Source organism: Garra rufa, chromosome 22 (assembly GCF_049309525.1).
Source record: "Garra rufa chromosome 22, GarRuf1.0, whole genome shotgun sequence".
In the NCBI taxonomy this organism is placed as follows: domain Eukaryota; kingdom Metazoa; phylum Chordata; class Actinopteri; order Cypriniformes; family Cyprinidae; genus Garra; species Garra rufa.
Window position 1 is genome coordinate 15,828,788 of NC_133382.1, and position 25,607 is coordinate 15,854,394.

The 25,607-nt window shown below is 37.3% G+C and overlaps 1 protein-coding gene across 1 annotated transcript; it reads left to right on the plus strand.

The window, feature by feature from the left end:
• Nucleotides 1-3,767: 3,767 nt before the first annotated feature.
• per1b (period circadian clock 1b) lies at nucleotides 3,768-24,958 on the plus strand. Its single transcript, XM_073828773.1, has 19 exons — nucleotides 3,768-3,954; nucleotides 11,579-12,426; nucleotides 12,547-12,797; nucleotides 12,894-13,015; nucleotides 13,527-13,728; nucleotides 14,158-14,352; nucleotides 14,450-14,635; nucleotides 14,745-14,898; nucleotides 15,600-15,843; nucleotides 16,054-16,162; nucleotides 16,278-16,425; nucleotides 16,557-16,672; nucleotides 18,354-18,500; nucleotides 18,665-18,955; nucleotides 20,072-20,859; nucleotides 21,212-21,410; nucleotides 21,504-21,696; nucleotides 22,750-22,900; nucleotides 22,992-24,958. The coding sequence occupies exons 2-19, from the start codon at nucleotides 12,041-12,043 to the stop codon at nucleotides 23,310-23,312; spliced, it is 4,203 nt and encodes a 1,400-aa protein (XP_073684874.1). The 5' UTR covers nucleotides 3,768-3,954; nucleotides 11,579-12,040; the 3' UTR covers nucleotides 23,313-24,958.
• The last annotated feature ends 649 nt before the right edge of the window (nucleotides 24,959-25,607 follow it).

Here is a 25,607-nt window from a genome sequence, read left to right on the forward strand (position 1 = left end):
AAGACAAAAAGACAGGCACACAAAAAAATAAGCTTAAACTAAGACAGGGGGGGGGGGAGAGCTAGGTAAAACCAAAAGAAAGACTATCAAAAAGACTAGAAAAAAAAAACTCAAATCAGAAGGATAACAAAAGAAATAAACAAAAAGCTAGAATATAAAACAAAAAGACCAGGAGGAGCTAGGTAAGAAATAAAGATAATAAAAAAAAAAAAAAAAAAAAAAAAAAAAAAAAAAAAAAGGCTAGAAAGACAAATCTAGAAAGAAAACAAAAGACAGGATGATCTTGGTAAAAACAACAAATAGAGATTATCAAAAAGACCAGAAAGATAAAATCTAAAAGGATAACAAAGAAATAAAATTACTTCTAAGGGAACAAGGAAGGGAGAAGGGGAAAAATTAAGGCAAAAAACTGAAACTAGTTAAACGGGGAAAAACACTGACGCCAATCTACAGCTGGACTGAAAAAAAATCTCAAAGTTCAAAACTCACAAAAACCTCACAAAACAAACCAGCAAAGACAAGAGGGAAAAAGCACAATATAAAGGGAGGAAATGACATGAGGATCAGGTGAGTACAATTAGACAAACGAGGACCAGACGAGAAAAACAGGTGACAACACTCAGACCAACTAGGACTAAACAAGGGGGCGTGGAAAAGGGAAACAAGGAGGTGGGGCAACAGGAACACATGGCAGACATAAACAAAGACACAGCCATGTGCTGACACACAAGACAAACAAGGAAACATTAAACAAAGACAAGACAGACAAGGCTGTCAGGGCAGGATCATGACATGTGTTTGGGGGAAAGAGTAAGGACATATTTGAATTATTTATTAATAAACTAGTGTATTCTGAGTCAGTTTAGCAAAGATCCTGACTTGCAATTTCCTTTTTGAATTACGAATTACATAATGAAAGAGTTTTTGTTTTCTATTTGTTTTATTTCGTTAAGTAATAATTTATATAGATATATTTATCATGTCTGTGAGGCAAGTATTAATTTTTGTGAAGCACTCATTTTCAAGAACAAGACAGCAGAAAGCGCATCATGTTTGTTTTCTTTATTTTATACGTTTTGTTGAGTGCACACAAATAAAAGTACACCCTTTACAGTTATGAATGATGTATTACTCTTACCTTTGTGAGCAAAAATTATGGATAATTTTAAATCGCTTCCACTTAAAAAAATGCAAGTGATCACCATGTCCTGCAAAGCGGCTTTAGCTTCCACTCTCTGCACAATCTATTTATCTAGGTTTAACGTTTAACCTAACATTGTTTTATACTTGAACTGTTTTATATCTATAGATTTTAGGCAAGTCGTGATGATTTAAGAAGGCAAATTGATCAAACAGACTATGATCAGTCTTGCACTGGGCGCTGTTCGTTATAAAAAAACAACTTATATTTAACAAACCAAAAAAATGCTTCAAAGGTTTTTCTAAGTTAAAACTGAACTATTTTAATTTTGAAATCAATGTCAGTGATAGACCGGCTCCAGAATTAAATCACTGATTCTGTCCAATACATTACTTTGATATCACTGTGTCAGTCACCAACATTTCAAGAATGAATCCTGCATAAATATGCAGATGTAATTCCCAAAACATAGCAGCGTGTATGTGTCCGAAAAAAGAAAGTTTCATACAAATTCTGAATGGATTGTAGCCTGGAAAGTGCAAAGCGCACTCCCTTTATTATCATTAAAAGCATTACTAATCTTAGTTCATAGAGATCTCACAAAGTTCCGTTATAATCAATAAAGCTCTTTGAACTACACAATGAATCTGTTATTTACATCTGCATCCGAGTTTCCTGAGGTAAAACACGGCCTCCTCATTACCCTCATTACGGACAAAGATATGTAGAAATAAATAAATGTCAAAATTAAAAGTGTAGATATAAACAAATGTAGAAAAAAATAAATACGTAAATACACTAATGTTCAAAAGTTTGGGGTCAGTAAGACTTGTAATAGTCTTTAAAGAAGTCTCTTATGCTCATCAAGGCTGCATTTATTTGATTAAAAACAGTAATATTGCAAAATGTTTTTACAATATAAAAAAATGTTTTTTATTTTAACATACTTTAAAATAGAATTTATTCCTGTGATGAAAAGCTGAATTTTTATCCGCTGTTACTCCAGTCTTAAGTGTCACATGATCCTTCAGAAATCATTCATGCTGATTTATTATTAGAATGATCAATGTTGAATAATATCAACAGTTGTGCTGCCAAATATTTTTTTGAACCTGTGATTTTTTTTTTTCAGGATTCTTTCATGAATAACAAGTTTTAAAAGTATGTGTTTATTCAAAATATAATTTTTTTATAACATTGTAAATTATTTATTAATAACTTTTAATAAACTTTTAATTATTAACTTAATACATCCTTGGTGAATAAAAGTATTCATTTCTTAAAAAAGAAAAAAGAAAAAAAAAGAAACAATAAAAATGTACTGACCCCAAACTTTTGAACGGTAGTGTAAATGTGAAAACAAAAAAAAGCAGAAATAAATGTATATATAAATAAAAAGAAAAAATACATAAGGAAATACAATTATAAATATTTATTTTAGTTTTTTTTATATTTACTTTGAACATTTATTTATTTATATTTGCTTTTTTACATTTCCTTGTACATTATATATTTATTTATTTCTAATTATAAAATAACCTTTTGTTGGAGAAATGATCCAAAGTGAAAGGAGTCAGCTTCCCGCAATACAAAGTCTATGGAGAGCGTTGGATTCCCATCCCCCCGCCCGCCTTCCCCTCAGTGTGGGCGTGGCCTAAATGCGCTCTGTTCCTATTGGCGAGCAGCCGGTCCAATTTTACCAATCGGATAAATGGAGGTCAGCCTAATTTTAACGCTTCCTTGACGACGTTGATGAATTCATCCGTACAGCAGCAGCGCACCACGCCGACAGCCACGTGAATCTGAGGGTGTTGCTGAAGCTGCTGGACGTCACCAACAGCCTGCCTCTGAGGCACGTGTAACTGTGCATGGCTCATTCAGCACCATGTTTTTCAATCGAGTTGTGCAAAACATGTAAAAACAGTAGTGTTGGAAAGCCCCACTGATTTTGCAGTTTGCTTCAAAGAATCAATTCAGCGATTCCTAAAGGTTTTCGCGTCGTCCCTGAAACCCAGGAACCCGAAAACCGTTCTAAAACGATTCAGTGAAACTAGGCAGTCACATAGTGCTGTTTTAACTGCATGTGATCTAGTTCCTTCTGCTGCATCCATGATTCATTTGCAGTTACACAGAACAATACTAAACTATTTTTTTTTTACATTTAATAAAATGTTGATTAATAACGTGAGAACTCCTTATAAAGAAGAATTACCTAGAATTAAAATACTCAAGAAAACATTGCAACGCCATCAAAAATACAACAAAGGGGGAAGAAATCCTACAGGAAAGAATTAAGAGGGCCATATCACATCTGATTCACCCAGTCCTTAATATGTGGTTTGTTTTTTATATGAATCTACATCAATCCAAAAAAGAATACGATGTACTATCCACAACACGCCCGCCCTCTTATGTATTACAACAACAGGCGCGCTGCAACGTGACAGCAGATGAACGTGTGTCGAGCGCCCTTGGCATTAGCCAATCAACGAACACTTGGATGTGGATGGGCGGGGTTATCCAATAGAATTCGTGGTTTGTTGCGAGCACAGCCAATGGAATTCCTCGACGCATTAGGTTTGTACACAGATTGCAAAGCACGTGTATTCGTGTGTGTCTAGAGTCATGGGGAAACAAATCTCTATCACACAATAGCAGCAACCCAATGTTAGTGGACCGAATACGCATCAACGTCGTTTTTATATTCCACCGAGATCATAACTTCAGGAATACATTGTAATCTCTTCCATTATATGAAAATAGAGGAATTTATCCTTTCGTTAAGGAGAACACGGAACAGTGAGATCTACAAGGTAAGGCCAGCAATGAGGTTATACGTAGCATGTTTCTTCTGTCTTAACTGAACCTTTTGTTTTACCGACGGTCCGTTAAGTTTAATTTCTATTTACATGTTTACAACAGTAGATTTGTCCAACAGAAGTTGCTCATTTAAACAAAAGCTGGTTTATAAGCGCTAATCGAATAGCCATTGAACGTTGCACAATAAGCCACATGATTAAGCTGGTGTCTATGCAAACATCCATCATACCTTATGTTCGTATTTTTTATGTAAAATGGTAATTTATCTTATTTAATTTCCATTTTTTGCTTTAAGTTAGTACGCATTCTCGATGACGCAGTTTGTGCATGAAACTGTGATGCATGCACCAAATACGTGGGCTTTGGCTTGCGAGAACTGCGTTAGACTCCCCTAAATCCATGTTAAATGAAAGATGGAAGTTGATAGTCTATTGGTATTTTTATGAGAAATGGAAAGGAAATAGTGTGAAAAGGGAGGCAAACTTCCTGTAATCATGTAATCTTTACATAAGAGTGTTTGAAGTATCGTGATCTGTCATCTCTGGCACTGTTTTATGTTATAAGTTCATTATGCCACTTCAGCTAAAACATCACAGCGTCATTGATGTGTAAGTTAAAATGTAGGACAATGTATCTTTTTAAATAAATCACAGGTCATGGCATACATTTATTGGATAAACCAGTTAAATATTTTGATAATGCTGTTTAATGTATAGTTCTATGTTTCAGAATTTGTTTACTGTTTAAATTTTGTTGAAAAGTAATAGGCTGTGTAATGTTGATGTTGGTTGATATACAGACACTGACTTCTAAAAATTAACCTAGAGAAATACTGGAGTTAAATGTGTGACAACTTGCCCCACTCTCCTATATATCATCATATATGTGATCCTGAACCACAAAACCAGTCAATAAAAAATCTCAAATCTGAGGGTGCAAAAAAAATCTAAATATTAAGAAAATCACCTTTAAAGTTGTGAAAAGTTCTTAGCTATGCATATTACTAATAAAAAATTAAGTTTTGTTATTTATGGTAGGAAATATCGTCATGGAAGATGATCTACTTAATATCCTAATCATTTTTGGCATAAAAATCAATAATTTGACCCATACAATGTATTTTTGGCTATTGCTATAAATATATCTGTGCTACTTAAGACTGGATTTTTGGTCCAGGGTCATATTTAAAGAATATTGTTATGGATAAGATGGTTAAGTGGTTAAGCTTTCACAATTAACCGCCTGAAACTAACCAAGCAGGGAGGCTTTATAATATTTTCTAAATGTGAATAATCAGCTGCAGAGTACTATCTAATGATAACTTCACTTTATTACTATAAGTGGTCTGGGGGTTCAGTCTGTTCAGCCAAATAAATACTCCTTTGAGTGCTCTAATTTTGCAAATCGCTTTGTGCCAAATTAGATTGTCATTTCACAGGCTATTGATAGCCATCCTTCTGGTTTTTACTTGTCTTATACTGTAATATACTTTTCAGTTGTATGATATGTGCTTTGGAGTAAAACTAATTTGACATTCTGTACTCCAGATGGAATTTTTAATGTTAAGGGGTCGACTAATATTCACAATCTTCAGACAGAAAATGATTCAATTTAGAAGACATTTTAAAAAAGACTTAGTGCCTTGTCATTGTTGTTGTATTTTGCAGACTCCTAGGGGTTCATGAAGGAACTGCAGGCCCTGTAAAATTGTGATAGGAATGTTAGTGCCAAAATAGATTAAGTGTGCATGTGAGTGTGCACGCCTTTCAGTTTTGAAAAGAAAAAAAAAACTGATCTAGTGGCAATCTAAGCTTCAAGCTGGCATCACCGTCACACTAAATTAAACATGCAGAATTACAATAAGAGTTTGGATATGATAAAGGATGATGTCATCCTCCAGGGATTCTGTTTGGAATAAATAATACTGTACTCCACTTCCCCAGTTTGTATTCTTTGTATTGGACCAGGAGGTCAATCTGTGATGTTTGGTCCCTGTATTGGTCAAATGTCCTTTTGCTCTATTTGCAAAGCAGAGTTCACCAAGTTTTGAACGGTGGCATATGAAAACCTGTTTATTTCAGTGTTTTCAGTGCAGGTGTTAATGGACCAAGACTAATGAGTTTTTTATTCTAGTCAACTAGAACAATTCTAGATAAACCTGTCTTTAAATGACATGTAAAAAACGAAACAGACAGTTCATGTTGTAAATGTTTACCAGGCGGTCTATTCCTGTCTAAGTGTGTAGCCCTTGGCCAAAATATGCTGCAATGTGACCAGGCTTCATGTTGTTAGTTGAAAGTCTGTTAGTCATGTGAGACTAGTTGATAGTTTGGTGAAAAAAATGTGTGATGCATCTTAGTTAAGTAATATAATACTAATAAAGTGTTGGATAAGGTTAGTTTCGGTTCACATTGGAGTAACTTAGGCCTAATTACATGATAGTTCTTTTCCTTCTGATTCTTTAGAAATTAAAAGTGATGCATAATTAGTTTCCCCATTCCAGTTTAATGGGTAGTGACAACTATGTTGTTTGTAGTTTAATTTTCAGTCTGCAAACTGACTGTTGATTGAGTCTATCAGTAAAACGCAGTGGGAAAATCCACCTCCACATTACTCCGCACAAGCACTCTGTCAAAGCACCATATGAAACCCTATGCTTATGACCTTGTTTTTAAATAAGTAAGTCCCTGGCTTTGGATAACTTGGGTTGTGCACTTTTACAGGACTGCTTGCTGTGTGAACTCTGCCATTTTTCAAACATGCATTACTGTAAAACAAGGGTCTCCAACCCTGCTCCTGAAGAGCTACCTTCCAGCAACCCTGTATTAACACTCCTGTCTATAATGATCAAGTAGCCCTGATCACCTGATTAGCTTGTTAAGGTGTGTTTGGTTAGGGTTGGAGCTGAAATCTGTAGCATGGTGGCTCTCTTAGACCAGGGTTTGAAAAGAAACTTTTCTTATCCACCTTATTTTTAAGAGTGGGTGCGGCCATTTCTATGTTTTATGGGTCTGGCTTCCTTCTCATCCGTGTTCAGCTATTTTTAGCTGTACAAAACAGCTTGTTTTGCTGATTGATATTGCAAACTAATGTGTCCATCCATATTATTTTAATGTATAGTTGATGAATATGTTGGATTTAAGGGGATTTTTTTTAACGCATACATGTTCAGATGTTGAATTCACAGTCGTCGTTGTTGTTTTTTTTTTCTCTCTTTATCTTCCCCATAAAAATTAATGGATAACTATTGTACCTGAATTTGTTATCTTTTTATTTAAAGGACATTGAGAATTACAATAACAACTTTCGAACAATAATAAAAGAATGGTATGCTTTATGCTGAAAATGGCCATTATTGGGTCAATGTCTATACATGGTGGTTACAGTCCTGGCTTAATACTCTGGCAGTGTTTTCTGCTTTACTTAATTTTTATTATAAAGGCTGTTTATTTTATTATGGTTGGGATTTTGTTGGCGTTTATGTAGGTTACATCGTTACGCCAGTAGGTGGAGATAAGTGACTGTCTGAAAATCATTAAAACATTCATTCAACTGATTCTTTAAAGACAGATTCTTTCAGAATTGAAACAAATAACTTATTTAATGCTTAATTAAACTAAAAGGAACCTGCTTACTATTTATTTTTAGTACAAAAATACAGCAAAAACTGTAAAATTGTAAAATATTTTTACTATATAAAATAGCTATTTTCTATTTGAATATATTTTGAAATAAAATGTATTTCTGTGATCGAAGGTACATTTTCAGCATCACTATTCTACAGTCTTCAGTGTCACATGATTCTTTAGAAATCATTCTAATATGCTGATTCACTGTTCAAGACTTTTTGTAGTTTATATATTTATACATAGTCTTTTTTTCATCAAAGAAAGTTGTTTTTAACATAATAATAATTTTGAGCTGCGCATCAGAATATGGGAATGATTTTTGGGGGATCATGTGACTGAAGTAATGATTTTAAAAATTCAACTTCGAAATCACATAAATTACGTCTTAAAATATATTCGAATAGAAAAGTTATTTTAAATAGTAAAAATATTTCAGAATTTTACTGTTTTTGCTGTACTTTGGATCAAATAAATGCAGGCTTGGTGAGCGGAAGAGATATTAAAAGTCTATTATAAGACTATAGGCTACTATATATGCCATATGAGTAAGTCAATCAATCTTTTACTCATCCATTCGTTCAAAATCACCGATTCCTTCAAAAAAATCCCGTTTTAGCTGGTCAACAACGGATTAAAACTAAAATGATATTAATTATATAAAATGCGTAATATTAAATTATGTCTTATTGACTCCTTGCACGTAGTCGTGCTGTTGTTCTAGATTTCAACTTGATTAGAATGATTACAAAGAACTTGCAGATAACATACCAATAAAAGCTGTGAGGAAGTTGTTCCCATCAGCGGTGTCCAATGAGTGAAGCGCTCAGCTTGAAGGAATGGGCAGACACGTGTGCTTTGTATTTACCCCGCACGAGGCGGAGGCGAGTCTGACGGGCAGCGGATCAAGACTAGGAGGCGAGATGCTTTGGAGACATCAGCAGTGTCGCTCAGTAGAAAATATTGAAGGAATAGATGGTGAACTGTTTGTATATCATGTGGACTGAGAGCGTCTTGTTAAAATGGAACCAGTCTGTCAGTCTTCTCTTCAAACTTTAATCCGCGCACGTCCGCATTTGCGTCACTCGAACCCAGCGGGAAAGTTTGCTCATGTGGGAAATGGAACTTGTGACGCATCTCGTTTGGAGATTGCATTGGGGATGTTACTTTTTTAACATTTCTGTGCGTTTTCCTCCTTTTCCTTCTTTTTTGGATGTTTTAATCAAGTTATTGTTCTATAATAGACAGCTTTTTAATAAAGAGGTGAATTATGCCACGGTAACGATATAAAATAAACCTCGCGACAATGGTGAGTTTGTAATATTAACATCGCAATTATTTCACACTAATAGATAATGGGAAGATAAATAGTTTAAAAAAATATTATTATCATCATGTTTTGGGTTTTTTAGAGCTTTTTGGTATTTATTAGAAAACGCCAGTGAGGGAGGAAAGGACATAATTAAAAAAAAAAAAATACCATTATCCACTGATTTTCATTCAGTTGCATTCTTAATTGTGTATTTTCTTACTGCTCCTTATATATTTTCTAATGTCTTCAACCTCCACTACACAAAAGATCCAGAAGAGTGAATTTTCTAGGTCTAAAATCAAATCTTACAATTATTTGGTGGTTAATTTTATGGTATATATGTGTGATGCAGCTCAGAACATGGACAAGTATAAATGGATGCAGAACAGGTGTCATAAGTGCAAATGTGCATGCTGGAGAACGCCCACACACAAAATCATTTCAAATAAACAACCCCGATCTGGCCCACAAGAGCAAAACAACATGTCGTAATAAAAGCAGCATCGGTTCTGAGCATTTTACATGTTTTTGTTAGTATTTTGTTCATTGTTCATTGTGTGTGATGAACAGATCCTCTTACCTTATTATAGTTATTTATTTAATTGCCCCATTAATAGAAAGTGTAGATCAGTTTCAAACGCAAATTGTGCAGTTATTACAGAAACAGATGTTTCACTTGAAACCTGATAATTTGAACTTTTGGCAATTAACAATTGGTAATGACTTGGATTGTTAATTGCAAGACAAATGCCTTTAAACACCTTTACTCATGTAGTGCAGTTGGATTGGCTTGTTGAACATTCAAGCTAAAAGGTTCATGCTGATCAAAGCTTTATAGACTTAGAATACTCTTAATCTATCTGGCAAACCATCCATTTAAGTCAGTTATAAATAGTTCAGTAACAGTTTCTTGCATCAAAGAAGTCTTTAACAAACAGTGTCTATAAAGTCTAACAAAGTGTTATGATTTATGATTTCCCTCTGGAAGCAACTGAAATGTTCACTACAAATATGAAAAGTATTAATAAACATGGCTTTGGTTTATTTGACATGTGCCAAGTTAAAATGGGTCAATGCAGTTTACTGGGTTTTGGTATCTTTAACTATAAGTGGGATATTTAGGTTTCAATCCAGTACCAAGTACCACATTTACTCTACATGCATTATCACTTTTAGTACCTGCAGCGACTATCACTCTTGTGTATTTATAATTTGTAACACAGTTAATATGCCTTAGAATAACTGATTGGCTTACAATTGGTTTCTTCCTACGTGTTCAATTTTGCTTGCGTAGAGGAGCTATTTGCAGTAAATGCTCATTCACAGTTGCATTGCTAAATGTGTAGGTCTAAACTCAGTAGCTCCACAAATGGCATCAGATCACTGGGATAACATTAACAATCCCAGAGAGGAAGTACAAAAAAGTCTGACAAAACACAGGTGACACTGAATATAAATATAAACTCACTTCAATGCTTATTTGTCTTCTGGGATTAAGTGTTCACTCGGAAATAACCTTAAGGTACATGCGTTGCAGTGTTTTCCTCTTTTTTTTTTCTCACTTTGAATACCCCAGAAAATAAAAAAAAATTTAAACACTTAGTATCAGGTATAAATATAGCCCAATACAGCACTCTTGAATAAAGGATCTTTGTTGCCATCAATGGTTCCATGAAGAACTTTTCAAATGTAGGAAAGGTTCTTCATAGTCGAAAAGGGTTTTTTTGTTTTTCAAAATGGTTCTTTTAAGAACTGTTTACTGAAAGGTTCTTTGGGGAAAAGTGCAGAAATGCACTTAGGAACTTTTATTTTTTTAAGATTTAAGGCTGCATTTATTTGATCAAAATATTGTAAAATGTTTTTAAAAATGATTTTTCAGCACCATGACTCTAGTCTTCAGTGTCACATGGTCCTTCAGAAATCATTCAAATATGCAGATTTGGTGCTCAAGAAAAAACATAATATGTGTTTGCTGTCACGTTTGATCTTTGCTGACTAAAATGTTTTTTGAGCATTCTTTGATGAATGCATTTATTAAAGAATCTGACTTTGAAAGGTACTGTAGTTTAAGAGGTTCAGCCTTTTTTCTATGAAAGTTGCTAATTTCTGGTGACTAGAGACCCAGAGCTTTATGCAAATGAACAGCAACACAATGCGTCATGTACCAATGAGATTGCAGACAACAGTCTGCTCTAGGATCCCATTAAATACGCACATTGGAACACCTATTAGAAACCAGCTTGGTGACCCTAATCACTGTCAGTGTGAGCTTGAGGTCAGAAGCCCTGTAGTTGGCAAATGCAACTACAAAAACAAGCTTGCATGGTTAAAAGTGGAGAAAGTAGAGAGTGGATGTGTGGTTTTACATGGTTACCAAGGAGACTGGAAAAAGCCTCTGTAGTGGCCAACTGGGAGTGTGAAAAATCTGAGCTCTCACATCCAGCATCCCTTTGAGTCTGTGCAAAATTGCTGATAACTTACAGTTTACCTTGCTGAAAAACAAGAACATGTTTGAGCAGCACTTCCTGTTAAACAACAGGCTGTTCTTCAATAATTTTATCCATTAGCTTTTATGGGGCTGCCTAATGCAAGATAACCAGCTCAGTATGTCTTGTTGTACATGCGTATGTTTCAGAGTGAAGCTCACCTATTCTTTTGTTTGTTTGTTTTTCCTGGCAGCTGTCCTTCAAGAAGAATTTGAGTGTCACAGAGGGCAACGACAAGGATACACAATAGCCAGACCCCAACAAGAAGCCTAATTTCCCAGCGGCTGTTTTTTACACTTTTCTTTTTCACACTGTCACACTCCATCTGCCTCCCTGGCAGCAGCCAAGTCTGTTTCGTAACAGCCAGTCGTGTCTGTTTTTTTGGAGCTGAACAACAAGCTTCTGTGGACAGAAAAATATTTTACACTAGCACTTCTTGAGTTGAGGCTCCAGAGGAGCTGAGACAAAGAACAGGGTGGTAAAACACCAGATATACTATAATTTTTGCTAACGGAACGAATCTATGAAGAATATTTGCAGCAAAATGATTTCCCACTGTAGTTCAAGCAGTCCAACATAGAGAACTTTTTCAACTCTTTGCAATTGTCAGGTGAATCTTATCACCTTGACAACCGCTTATTTTTACAGTATTATTATGAGTGATGACAACTCAGACTCTGCCCCCAGCAATGATACAGATGGAGGAGCAGGAGGGGTTGAGAAAAAGACAGGGCTTGTAAACAGATCCCGTGGCATGAGTGAGAGTTCTCCCCCATCAAATGAGGAAAATAGCGGGTCAGGATCATCTCCAGGAGGGGTATCTGATCCCAAAAGATCCACAGGTAACAACCGAGGAACAAATTCCGATGATACGGATGGACTATCAAGTGGAAATGACTCTGGGGAGAGAGAAAGCGAAGGAGGGATGGAGAGAGGGAATGGATCCAGAGGCAGACAGTCCAACAGAAGTTATCAGAGTTCCTCCAGTCAGAATGGAAAAGACTCAGGCATGTGTCTGGAGACTACGGAGAGCAACAAGAGGTGGGAGAGAAAATGGTCTCAGAGCAGATGTTTGCAAAAATGATTTGTTCATTACTGTTCAGTAATTCATGATTGAATGTCTAAATTCCAACTCTTGTTTTTGATCCCTTTTTCTCTCAGCTCAAACTCTCACAGCCTCTCTCCACCCAGCAGCTCTCTGGCTTATAGCCTGTTGAGCGCCAGCTCTGAACAAGACCCGCCATCCACCAGCGGCTGCAGCGATCAGTCTGCTCGCCTCCAGACCCAGAAAGAGCTGATGAGAGCCCTGAATGAGCTGAAGATCCGTCTGCCACCAGAGAGAAAGATGAAGGGGCGCTCCAGCACTCTTAATGCCCTTAAATACGCCCTTAGCTGTGTTAGACAAGTCAGAGGTAAGTTTCAGTGTATATTGGTTAAAGAATTAAAAAAAAAAAAATCACTAGTTTTTGGGTCCAATGATGTTAATGTTTTCACTTTGAATCCTGCAGCCAATCAGGAGTATTATCACCAGTGGAATGTTGAGGAGTGTCATGGCTGTAGTCTGGATCTCTCCACCTTCACTGTTGAAGAGCTGGACAATATCACCTCTGAATACACGCTCAAAAATACAGTACGTTGACTCACACACAAACTAATTTCTCTCATTTAGTAATGCAATATTTTATATTATGGCATGAAAACTAGTTCACATCAAACCAGTTTCTGGCTTCCTAATTCTGTCAGCAACAAAGATGAGACATGAGTTACAGATATGTCATAATAGTCTAGATGACAAAATCATGTTGACCCAAATTCAGTCAGATGATCTCGCCCTGTTTCTATGGCTTTCATTTTTCTGAACACTTTTCTCCTTGTTATGCTCCCATTGGTTCTTACCTTGTACCTGTTCAGACATGGCAAAAATTGTCCTAACATTTCAAATATAGGAAAAGGACACTGGTGTGAGGAGATGATGAAACTGACAGGAGTCAGTCAATGAATCTGTACTTTTATTAACCAAAATACTTCTTAAATAAACAATACTACTTAGTGACTTTTCTTAAATGACACTATCCCTAATGGCATTTTACTGAGTACAGTATTTGTTAGAAGTTACAAAAGTCTCTCTTTCTCTTACGCAGGACACATTCTCCATGGCGGTTTCGTTCCTGACGGGGAAGGTTGTGTACATCTCCCCACAAGGTTCATCGCTTCTGCGCAGTAAGCCAGAGAAGCTCCATGGAGTTTTGTTTTCTGAGCTTTTGGCGCCCCAGGATGTGAGCACCTTCTACAGCAGCACAGCGCCATGCAGACTACCTTCTTGGGCTTCTTGCATCGGCTCCGGTATGTTTGTACTTGGTGTATTTTGGTTGTGTTATGGCATATACACTAATGACAACCAGAAAGGTCAAAAATACTTATGATCTGAAAGCAATAGTACACCAAAAAATTAAAATTCTCTGATCATTTACTCACCCTTTTGGCATTCCAAACCCAAACCATGAACGGTTTAATCCAAGAATACAGGTTTTATTTGAAAATCTCTTGATGAACAAGAAGTATCATAGGTTCAGAACGACTTCAGGTGAATTCAGGTTAATTGGTGCATTTTTTTTCTCATTTATCTCAGTGGCAAAAAGTGATCCAGTTTACCTGGATTCACCCTACATTTTGCTACCATCATAAGTAATCTGTTGACCAGAACCAAGACCAGTTATGGCCATGCAATACAATTAAAGTCTTTAACAACTTGAATCTCTCTCTTTTCACTAGTCTCTCCACCCGCGGACTGCACCCAAGAGAAGTCCATGTTTTGTCGCATTAGTGGCGACATCTCAACCAGTGGTGATGTGAAGTACTACCCATTCAGACTAACCCCCTACCTGCTCACGCTCCGAGACTCTGACGCAGCTTATCCTCAACCCTGCTGTCTCCTCATCGCAGAGAGAGTGCACGCGGGTTATGAAGGTACATTTCTTGTTTAAAAGTATGTCGTTTTTTCAGAATGATTTGAACAGAATGAAAAAATGAAATGTTTTGGTCTTTCTCTCCATCTCTCATTCAGCCCCTCGCATTCCTGCGGATAAGAGGGTATTCACCACCAGTCACACCCCCAGCTGTCTCTTTCAGGAGGTGGATGAGCGGGCGGTTCCTCTGTTAGGGTACCTGCCTCAGGACCTGGTGGGAACCCCAGTCATGCTATACATCCACCCAGACGACAGGCCCATCATGGTGGCTATCCATAAGAAGAGTGAGTCATTCTCCCATCCTCTCTCTAACTTTCTTAGAGTCTGTTTTCTTTCTTTGATGAAAGCAGTATGAAACAAAAATTTAATTTTACTTTTTTTTTTCTCTTGCAGTTCTCCAGTTTGCAGGGCAGCCGTTTGATCACTCGCCCTTGCGGATGTGCACACATAATGGAGAGTATGTGACTATAGACACCTCGTGGTCCTCCTTCATTAACCCCTGGAGCAGGAAAGTGGCCTTCATTGTTGGCCGCCACAAAGTCAGAACGTAAGAACCAGAGTTTTACGCATTATTTTACGCAAATTTTAAATAACTGTTTTCTATTTTAATATATTTAAAAAATATCTTCAGTTAGTTCAATGATCTTTGACAGGTGTGGCAAAAAGTTATATTTATACTATAAATATACACAACTAGCTCCATCTTAAGCGTTCACCTCGATTTTCTACTCTTTCACACTTCTAGACATGTGCACAGCACAAACACACAGGCATACACACGTAATTCTTCAATCACATACCACCCACACACCAGTATGTAATGTGTCCACACTCACAAGCACATGCTCTGTCATGTGGACACAGACAGATTTTTCATCAGTTCATCAGTTTTTTTCAAGGACCATTTTTTTTTCTCCCAACATGCAATGACTCAGTGCTTCTGCACACACATACTGTATGCTTCATACAGTTATTTAGTTTATGAAAAGGTGAAGCAGAGGCTAATGACCATGTACAATTAAATGACAGTAATTGTGAGTTTATAAATTCAACTATTATTTTCTCTTGAGGACTATATGTGAATGTCTTTTATGTGAAATGTTTTATTTAGTACTGACCTCAATAAGATATGACATGCATTTTGTATGATTCCTCCTATTTTGCTAAAATAATTAACATTTTGCAAGGTGTGTGTAAACTTTTGTCCTCAACTGTAGTTCACTTTATCTCTTGATTCTTTCCTTCCAGGTCTCCACTAAATGAAGACGTCTTTACCCTGCCTAGGGGTCTGGAGGAGCGGACACTGTCCCCAGATATCGTTCAGCTCAGTGAGCAGATTCACAGGCTTCTGGTGCAGCCCGTCCACAGCGGCAGCTCTCAGGGCTATGGCAGCCTTGCCAGCAATGGATCCCACGAGCACCGGCCCAGTGCTGCCTCCTCATCAGACAGCAGTGGACCGGGTCCGGAGCACCCCTCACAGCTTCACAAACCTGTGAGTGTTTAAAGACGCAGTCCTTAAACCCCAGTATATTGCACATGAAACAGTTTTAAAGCCCCTCATTTCAGCAGAGATCACTCTTGAGAAATTTTCTCTTGAACTTAAACAGTATAAAGTATTGATGGGCTTGTTAGGACTATTAATGTAAACAAAAGGCATGCCAAGAATGGCTAGTAAACACTTAAATTAACTTTTTTCAAACAGATGACCTTCCAGCAAATCTGCAAAGATGTTCACATGGTAAAGACCAGCGGACAGCAGGTTTTCATTGAATCCCGCAACCGACCTCCTCCTAAAAAGCATTCCATTGCAGGTACACAAGCACTCAAGTATATTAATAGTTATTTTAAGGACACAGCCTTCAGTTGCTGTTACATTTTTTTTTTTCAAGTTTGTTAGTCTCAAGATGTTCTCTGTCTGATAAACAGGTGCTTTGCAAGCAGTACAACCAGGCAGCAGTCTCTGTCCTAGTATTGCTGCACCCTCAAAGAGCTCCGCACCCTCCATGATCGTGCGGAAAGAGCCGCCCACCACCTACTCGTATCAGCAAATCAACTCCTTGGATAGCATCGTGAGGTTTGTGTTTCAGATTAATTCACTGAAGATACAATGAAGTCTGTCACTGATAATAACGATTTTTATTGTATAGTGAGCATCTCTAATCCAAATGGCACACAGTGGACTCATGGCTTTATTTGGTTCATCAGGTATCTGGAAAGCTGTAACATCCCAAGTACGGTGAAGAGGAAGTGTGGCTCTTCCTCCTGCACTGCCTCCTCCACCTCTGATGATGACAAACAGCAGGACGCTCCTGGCAATAAAGGTGGACACTGCAATGATAAACTAATGCAACACTGTACTAATTCAATGCAGTTAAATGTCAACAGTCTATTACAATACAACTACCATTGCAATTTTACTTATTGATACCAGTTTTGATACAACAACAAAACTGTGCCAGTTTTGAGCACACACTATTAACATAAAAGATTTATATGAATATTGACACGATTCATAATTCTAAGCCAAACAATTGCTAATTTGCTAATACTGATTGAATTCAAAATAAATACAGTTAATGCATTGTACACCAACAGTGATTATGCAAATGGTAGTGTTTACCACTAAATTTGGCTGCTGGCATTTTGAAATATACAGTACCGTTCAAACGTTTGGGGTCAGTAATAATAGATTTTTTTTTTTTTAAAGAAAGAAAAAAGGAATGAATACTTTCATTCACCATAAATCAAATGGGACAGTAAACATCATTATTATTTTTTAAATGAATACTTCTGTTAAACAAGGATCAAAGTCAGTTTCCACAAAAGAATTATGTTTTCAACATTGGTAGTAATAAGAAAAGTTTACTTTACAACTGAAAATGTAGCTTTGACATCACCTGATGACTTTTTCAAAAATATTAAAATAGCAAACATTTATTTTAAATTGTAATAATATTCCACGGTATTCACAAAAATTCCTTTCAGAAATATAAAAAAGAGAGAAAAAAAACCGTACTCGACCCTAAACCTTTGAGCAGTAGTGTATATAGACAACACTACTGAAAATATGCTGTGTATTAACTTGTGTTGTGGTAGTCAAAACTGGTCTTAAGACCATTTTTTGAAGGTCTTGGTCTTGTCACGGTCTCGATTGCATTTGTGCTCGGTCTTGTCTTGGTCTCAGACAAAAAAGAACTTTCTGGATTTTGTTTGAAGACCGGACAAGACCACAACTGCAGAGATATTACTGCATTGCTGGTGAATTGTCTGATTTATTTGTTAAGATCCATAATATGATGATGCAAACGTCTTGCTTCAAATGCAATCCATAACTTGTTTCTAATTTAAATTCTTTTGATACTGCTGTGCCCAGCCCAGTAAAATTCCACCAGAATTAATACAAATAGCCAAAAAATGAAAAATGGCAGAACTGTTGTGTTTCTGAGCAACACACAGTGGTGATTTGTTACTGAATGAATCAGTTGTTTTGAATGAATCAGCTGAATAAATGATTCTGATACACTCATGTGATTTGCTGCCACCTAACTTGCTGGCGGTTTTAGTTTGATATTCATATTCATTTAATTTTGACATCATAATTCTATATTCAAAATGTTATTTTTAAAAGATTAATCTCAACAACATTCATGCAGTTGTGATTGTACCAGTCTCCTCTGCAGTGCAAAGATGAATTCTGTTGTTAGTAAGAGCTCTGTAAGAGCTTTTTCACACTTGAAATAGTTAACCCTGGGTAAATAAAATCTTGAGATATATTGCTCCACGTTTCACACCGCTTATACTTTACCCAGGGTTGAAAGTTAATCCTGAAAAGACTGTTCAGTAATTGTGGATCTTTCAGATGAATTTCAGAAGTTATGGTTTGGTTCTTGAATCGGTCTTATCTTGTCATGGTCTTGTCTTGGTCTCATTACACTCTGGTCTTGGTCTCGGTTTAGGTGGTCTTGACTACTACGCTAGTATTAACAGATACTTTACCTGCAGGTCCATCTGTGTCTCTGGTAGAGGAGAGTGCGTTGTTACCCCCACTGGCCATGCACAGTAAAGCTGAAAGTGTAGCCTCGGTCACCTCTCAGTGCAGTTTCAGCAGCACCATCGTCCATGTGGGGGACAAGAAACCTCCTGAGTCAGGTGGGCAAGTGTATGTGTATATCAGAGGAACATGAGGACACCAAAGACCCATAATACAACAAAGCAATCACAGCAGTCAACTGTCTTTTTTTTTTTTGTGGCTAATTTTGAGATCCTGGTTTCTTTATCTCATCCCCTCTTCTTGTTTTACCTCGCTCCCACAGATATCGTAATGGAGGAAGCAACTCCGATTGCTGCTCCTCATGCCATTCAACCACAAGCTCCTCTCACAGCCCTACCCTTTCTGCCTCCTAGCCCTGCTCCTGATAGGGATGCAGGGAGAAGAGGAGGTCCAGGAGGAGCCGAAAGGTTGGGTCTCACAAAAGAGGTCCTGTCAGCTCACACACAGCAAGAGGAGCAGAACTTTCTGTGTCGCTTCAGAGACTTGAGCAAACTCAGGGTGTTTGACTCAAACTCAGCTGTGCGCCGACGAGCAACTGGACCTCTAGCAAGAGGTGAGTGTGTGCAGAAAAGAAAAAACAGACACAGCACATGCGGTGTTACACAAAATTATTCTTCATGTATACCAGCAGTCAAAAGTCTCTTATGCCCACCAAAGCTGCATTTATTTGATCAAAAAAGGTTATTGCAACTTTTTATCTCACAATTCTGTTTTTTTTTTTCCTCTCAGAATTGCAATATATAAACTACCAACTGTGAGTTATAAAGTCAGAATTGTGAGATATAAACCCACATTTATGAGAAATAAAATTAGAATTGTGAAATAAAAACAAATACGTTTGTATACAGTTTGCAACTTTTAATTTTGACCTTTGTCTCGTAATTGCGAGTTTTCTGACTTTTTTTGCAAGGAAAAACAAATGCGTTTGTATAAAAACAGTTTGTATCTTGCAATTTTGACTTTTCTTGAAATTGCGAGTTTATTTTGCGATTCTGACTTTTTTTGCCAGACATGAAGTCAGAATTGTGAGATAACTTGTTTGTATAAAAACAGTTTGTATCTTGCAATTTGGACTTTTTTCACGTAATTGTAAATTTTCCTCACTTTTTTGCGAGAAATTAAGTCACAATTGCAAGATAAAAGCAAATGCGTTTGAATAAAAACAGTTTTTATCTTGCAATTCTGACTTTTTGTGAGAAATGAAGTCAAAATTGTGAGATGAAAAAAATGCGTTCGTATAAAAACCATCTCACAGTTATGACTCTTTTTTTTTTTTTGTAATTGCTAGTTAATCTTGCAATTCTGACTTTTTTTCCACACAATTCTGAATTTATCACGGCTTTTTCTCGGAATTGTGACATAAAAACAACTGCAGGTTATAAAGTCCAATTTTGAGTTGAGTTTATATCTCACAATTCTGAGAAAAAAGTTAGAATTGTGTTGCGATAAAAAGTCACAATTACCTTTTTTTATTTTTTTATTTAGCGGCGGAAGCCAATTAAACAATTATTTAATAACCGTAATGATATTTTACAACATTACTGTTTTTACTGTTTTGTGATCAAATAAATGCAGCCTTGGTGAGCAACAGAGACTTCTTTCAAACCATAGAAGATTCTATTTATTCCTAACTTTTGACTGATTATGTGTCTCTCTTTCTTGATTTTAGGTGTGCGCTGCTCTCGTGATTACCCAGCAGCTGGTAGTAGCGGGCGTAGACGTGGTCGAGGAGGCAAAAGACTGAAGCACCAAGAATCTTCAGAGCAAACAGGGTCTTGTAGCCCAGTTGGCCCACCAAGAGGGGTTCCCTCTCTGGACAGGCCCTCTAACTGCTCCATACCCATGGGTCCTGCACCCAGTTCCTCCTCCTGGCCCACCTCAGGGTCACAAACTAGCATTCCCTCTGTCCCGTACCCACCCGGCGTCCTTCCTTTATATCCTGTCTATCCCCCTCTCTCCCATCAAATCTCAGACCCCAGCATACAAACGGCGCTACGTTTCCCCCTTCAGAACTCACAGATGGCACCTCCCATGGTCCATCCGATGATGGCGTTTGTGTTACCCAACTACATGTTCCCACAGCCCAACATGGGCATGCCTCAGCCCTTCTTCAGCCCAAACTCAGCTTTTCCGTTTCCCATTGCCAACACAGCCTCCCTTGCGCCCTGTCAGGTCCCGACCCCAGTACCACGCGCCCACTCTCGCTCCAGCACCCCTCATTCATACAGCCAAAGAGAGGCAGGGGCAGAGAGAGAAGGAGCAGAGTCTCCGCTCTTTCAGTCCAGATGCTCCTCACCCTTAAACCTGCTGCAGCTCGAGGAGTCACCAAGCAATCGGTTTGAGGTTGCATCAGGGCAACAGACCACATCTCCTTTGGTGGGACAAGGGGGTGGCACAGGAGGACAACCCTCCTCCATTCAGAGAGGTTCAGCGGTGGATTCAAAAGAGAATGAAAATGTAAGAAAATGGACTGTTGGATTAATTTGCATGCTTATTATTTAAAAAGATTTTATATGTCAGTATTTGATATCAATACCAGTGAAATTTTGCACAATTAGCATAATATGGTAAAATAGGAAATTAGTGCTCTGTATAATTTTTTCAATTGTGAATTGAAATATGAGATGTGTTTTTGACAGCCTTTGTGAGATTCATCCTACAAAAGAGTAGTTTTACCATTCATGAAAAGAATTCCTATTCAGAACACATAGCATCCATCAGAGAGCATTCTCAATAATCAGATGTGAAGATTCTGATGTAATTTAATCATGTCCTTTAGTAACGGTCTGTGTTGTAATGTCCTTTGCAGGGTGAAACAAATGAGTCCAATCAAGACGCCATGTCCACCTCCAGTGATCTGCTAGACCTGCTGTTACAGGAGGACTCTCGCTCGGGCACTGGTTCGGCTGCCTCAGGCTCTGGATTATCAGGCACAGGCTCTTCTGGGTCAGGCTCAGGGTCTTCTGGATCAGGGTCCAATGGTTGCAGCTCTTCCGGAAGTGGAACTAGTAAGTGCTTAATAATGGGACTAATTCAGCAATTGTTACTTGTTAAGAAGTGTTACTTAAATTAAATTACTTAATTTTTGTTTACTTTAACAGGAAGCAGTCAGAGCAGCAATACAAGCAAGTACTTTGGCAGTGTAGACTCATCAGAGAACAGCCATTCGCGCAAACAGACGGCAGGGGGTGATGGAGAGGCACAGTTCATCAAATGTGTCTTACAAGACCCCATCTGGCTCCTCATGGCCAACACAGATGAAAAGACTATGATGACCTACCAGCTGCCCACCCGGTTAGTGTCAACACTCTGCAGTTTTCACTACATCACTAGGGTTGGGAATCAAGTGCCTGTTACATTTAAAATGAATCAGTTACATTTACAGTTGAAGTCAAAAGTTTGCATACACCTTGCAGTCTGCAAAATGTTATTTTTACTAAAAATCCTTCAGGTCCCACAGTTTCTTTGGTTTTTGTGTGTTTGAACTCTTTCCAACAATGATTGTTTGATTTTCAGATCCATTTTTTTAAACTGAGGACAACTGAGGGACTCGTATGCAACTATTACAGAAGGTTCAAACGCTCACTGATGGTTCAGAAAGAACCATAATGCATTAAGAGATGGGGGTGAAAACTTTTAGAATTTAAAGATGAGGGTAAATTTAACTTATTCTGTCTTCTGAAAAACATGTAAGTATCTTCTGAACGGCAGTACTAAATGAAAGGTTGTAAGGAAAATGTACACACCTTCATTCTGTTCAAAAGTTTTCACCCTCAGCTCTCAATGCATCGTGTTTCCTTCTGTTGCATATTAGTCCCTTAGTTGTCCTCGGTGTGAAAAGATGAATCTCAAAATCATAGTCATTATTGGAAGGGGTTCAAATACACACAAATGCTGTAAAACCAAAGAATTTGTGGTACCTGAAGGATTTTTCTGTCATTTATTACTCACCCTCATGTCGTTCCAAACCCGTAAGACTTTGATTCATCTTCGGAACACAAATTAAGATATTTTTGACGAAATCCAAGAGCTTTTGACCCTGCATAGACAGCAAAAAAACTACCACGTTTAAGGTCTAGAAGAGTAGTAAGGACATTGTTAAAATAGTCCATGTGACATCAATAACGAAAATAATGACTTCATCTGATTTAAATTTTTTGTGCACTATCCCTTTAATACATCACATTATGACACAAATGTAGCACATCACATGCATAGAAAAAGAAACGCATTCCCATGCTAACATCCCATAAACACCCCATAAACTCACTACACACCCACTGTAAAAGACTGATGAAAGTTGCAATTATGGTAGTTAACTAACCAAGTAAATGTGTTTTGTAACAGAGACAGAGATTCTGTGTTGAAAGAGGACCGTGCTGCTCTGAGAGCCATGCAGAAACAGCAGCCTCGCTTCACTGAGGAGCAGAAGAAAGAGCTGAGTCAGGTTCACCCTTGGATCCGCACTGGCCGCCTGCCTCGTGCTATCAACATTTCTGTAAGTTTAAATCTCTCAGATAATAACTTCCACAATACACCACTGAGCATTCAGTTGTGATTGTTTTATTTATATGCAATGTGTCTCTCAGGCTTGCGTGGGCTGTAAACCCTCTCCTTCAGTCCCCTCAACAACCCCCTTCGATGTGGAGATCCACGAAATGGAGTTCTGCAGTGTTTTAGAGGTGGCAGAAGAGGGCGCCACTGCTGAGAAACACACCCAAGCTGACACGGCCATGGAGAAGAGCGAGGCCGAGGGAGAATCCGAGTCATGCAAAGACCCGGAGGTTGAGAACGATGAGACTATTATGACTTCACAAATCAATGACCAAGAAATGATAATCGAAGAACAAGAAGCAACCTCACAGATCGAGGAGGAAATGGGTGCCTCACTTACGCAGATGACACACTAAAGACACTGATTCTGATGACAACCTTTGTGTACACATTAAATTATCCAATTGTATTTATTTCTATAAATAAATGCTAATTAGCCGGGAAGTCTGACAGATGATGAATGTAAAGCAGACCTGCTTCGTTGAAAGACTGTGATATCACAAATTTGAACTATTTTGGTTACTGCAAAGATCTGTTAACAGCTGGGATTTGCCAGCGAATAAAGGGTATGTAGCTTTAGACCACTCTAGATTTGACTTTGAGATGCCACTTGTTCAATTCCAGTTCTAACGACCTGCAGAAACCCATTTTGTGAAACAACTATTTCAAATGTTGTTAAATGGGTTGAGGTCTCTTCACACCAAGGACGATAACTATAATGGCAGCTATAACATTTTAGTAATCAATTCTGTGAGAATTAGGAAATTCACACCACAGCTTAAACATTGGAATCACTTTCAAAAAAACACCTCAACATTATTGCCTATTGGTGTGGATATTAATATACAGTTGAGGTCAAATGTTTACAAAATGGTAATTATTTTACTAAAATAAGAGGGAGCATACAAAATGCATGTTTTTGTTTGTTTAGTACTGACCTGAGTAAGATATTTTGCATAAAAGATGTTTACATATAGTCCACAAGAGAAAATAATAGTTAAATTTATAAAAACTAGCCTATTCTGTATATAATTGTTAGTTGTTCATGAGTTGTTTGTCCTGAACAGTTAAACCGCCCACTGTTCTTCAGAAAAATCCTTTAGGTCCCACAAATTATTTGGTATTTTATGTGAAATATCTTATTCAGGTCAGTACTACATAAAATAGCATTTGAAGGATCCCTCTTAATTTGGTAAATTAATTCACATTTAGCAGATTCTGCAAGGTGTAACTGGTTATAGTTATGGTCAGTTGTATGAACGGACCTTCAAACTCCGTGGTGTTGAGTTGATTTAGATGTTGTAAGATGTGCACTTTGACAGGAGAACAGATTCACTGCCTTTGAGGACAGTCTAACTGTTTCTCAACTTGTGCTTTTTGACATTTCCCAAAAGTTCTGGAAATGTTACTGTCATTTTCTTACAGGTATATAAAAAGTACGATTTTTTGACCAAATTTACATACAAAACGTTTTTGTTTTGTTTTGTTTTGGACTATTCTGTATATTTTTTATACATTATTGGTGCAAAATTGTTAAAGCTTAGATGAATTATGTGAAATGCATTGCGACTCCACTGAGAGAGTCATTGGTCTGCTACAGTTCACTTTCACCATGTAGATGTCACTACAGCCGTGAATTTTTAAAGAGTATTTGTAGCTCAAAGCATCTTGTTGTAGAGGTCACAGCTAGAAAAAGCTGCCACCTGATGCTGGGTCAAAAAAGTGGAGGCTTTTAAAGAGGAATGAGTTTTAAATGGATAGTTCACCCACAAAAAAATGTTCCACAGAAGAAATAAAGTTTGTAAAAAACAGTTTTGGGTGAACTAACCCTTTAATGAATGAGGTGAAAAATAGTGTTGGCAATCAGATGTACACATTTTCCTCTCGTTTTACCTCTGTCAGTTTCAGTCATGTGCTCTTTGACTTCAAGTTGTCTTGAAACAGTTTGTAAGTATTTTGTGTATTTCTTTGTATATAAAAATGAATAAAAGAATATGGTTCACACTCTTGTGGTCTGCATACATTCCATGAATCAAGTTAAAACAGAGAATTATAAGAATAAACACTGTATGTGATTGAAAAGCACGCTGTATGTCTTGGACATAGAAGAGGGAATTAAAATAAGCAGTTTTCATACCAAACCACAGGCTTTTAGTAGTCAAGAATGTCCAGTGAGCTATAAAAACACACAATGAGGTTTTTCCAGTCACAAACAAAAGCCCACACAGACACAAATTACAAACACATTCAAATAAGTGTGATGCTCACTCACAGAATGCCGATGATTGTTGTAAAGAGCTAAATGAGGGAGATAAAATGGAATTTTATGTTAAAGGGATTTAATAACATGTTTGGTTATGCCAGTGCCCTAGTAGGAAAGCTTGGCTTGACTTGCATTCTTTCCCTGCACCGCAATGTAAAGACAGGCCTAACGAGAGAAAGATCTGCAGTATATAAAAGCAAAGAGAACTGAACGTTTCACTAGTTGTGTTTTTCTCCACATATTTGAACTTTTCAATATATTTGAGCATTCAACAAATAAGGAAAACATTTACCCTTCAAATACAACTTAGTGATGAATAGGCATATCTCAACAAAACCAGACAAAGAGCTGTGGAAAGTGGTAATAGAGCATTGTTTTTTTTTTTTTT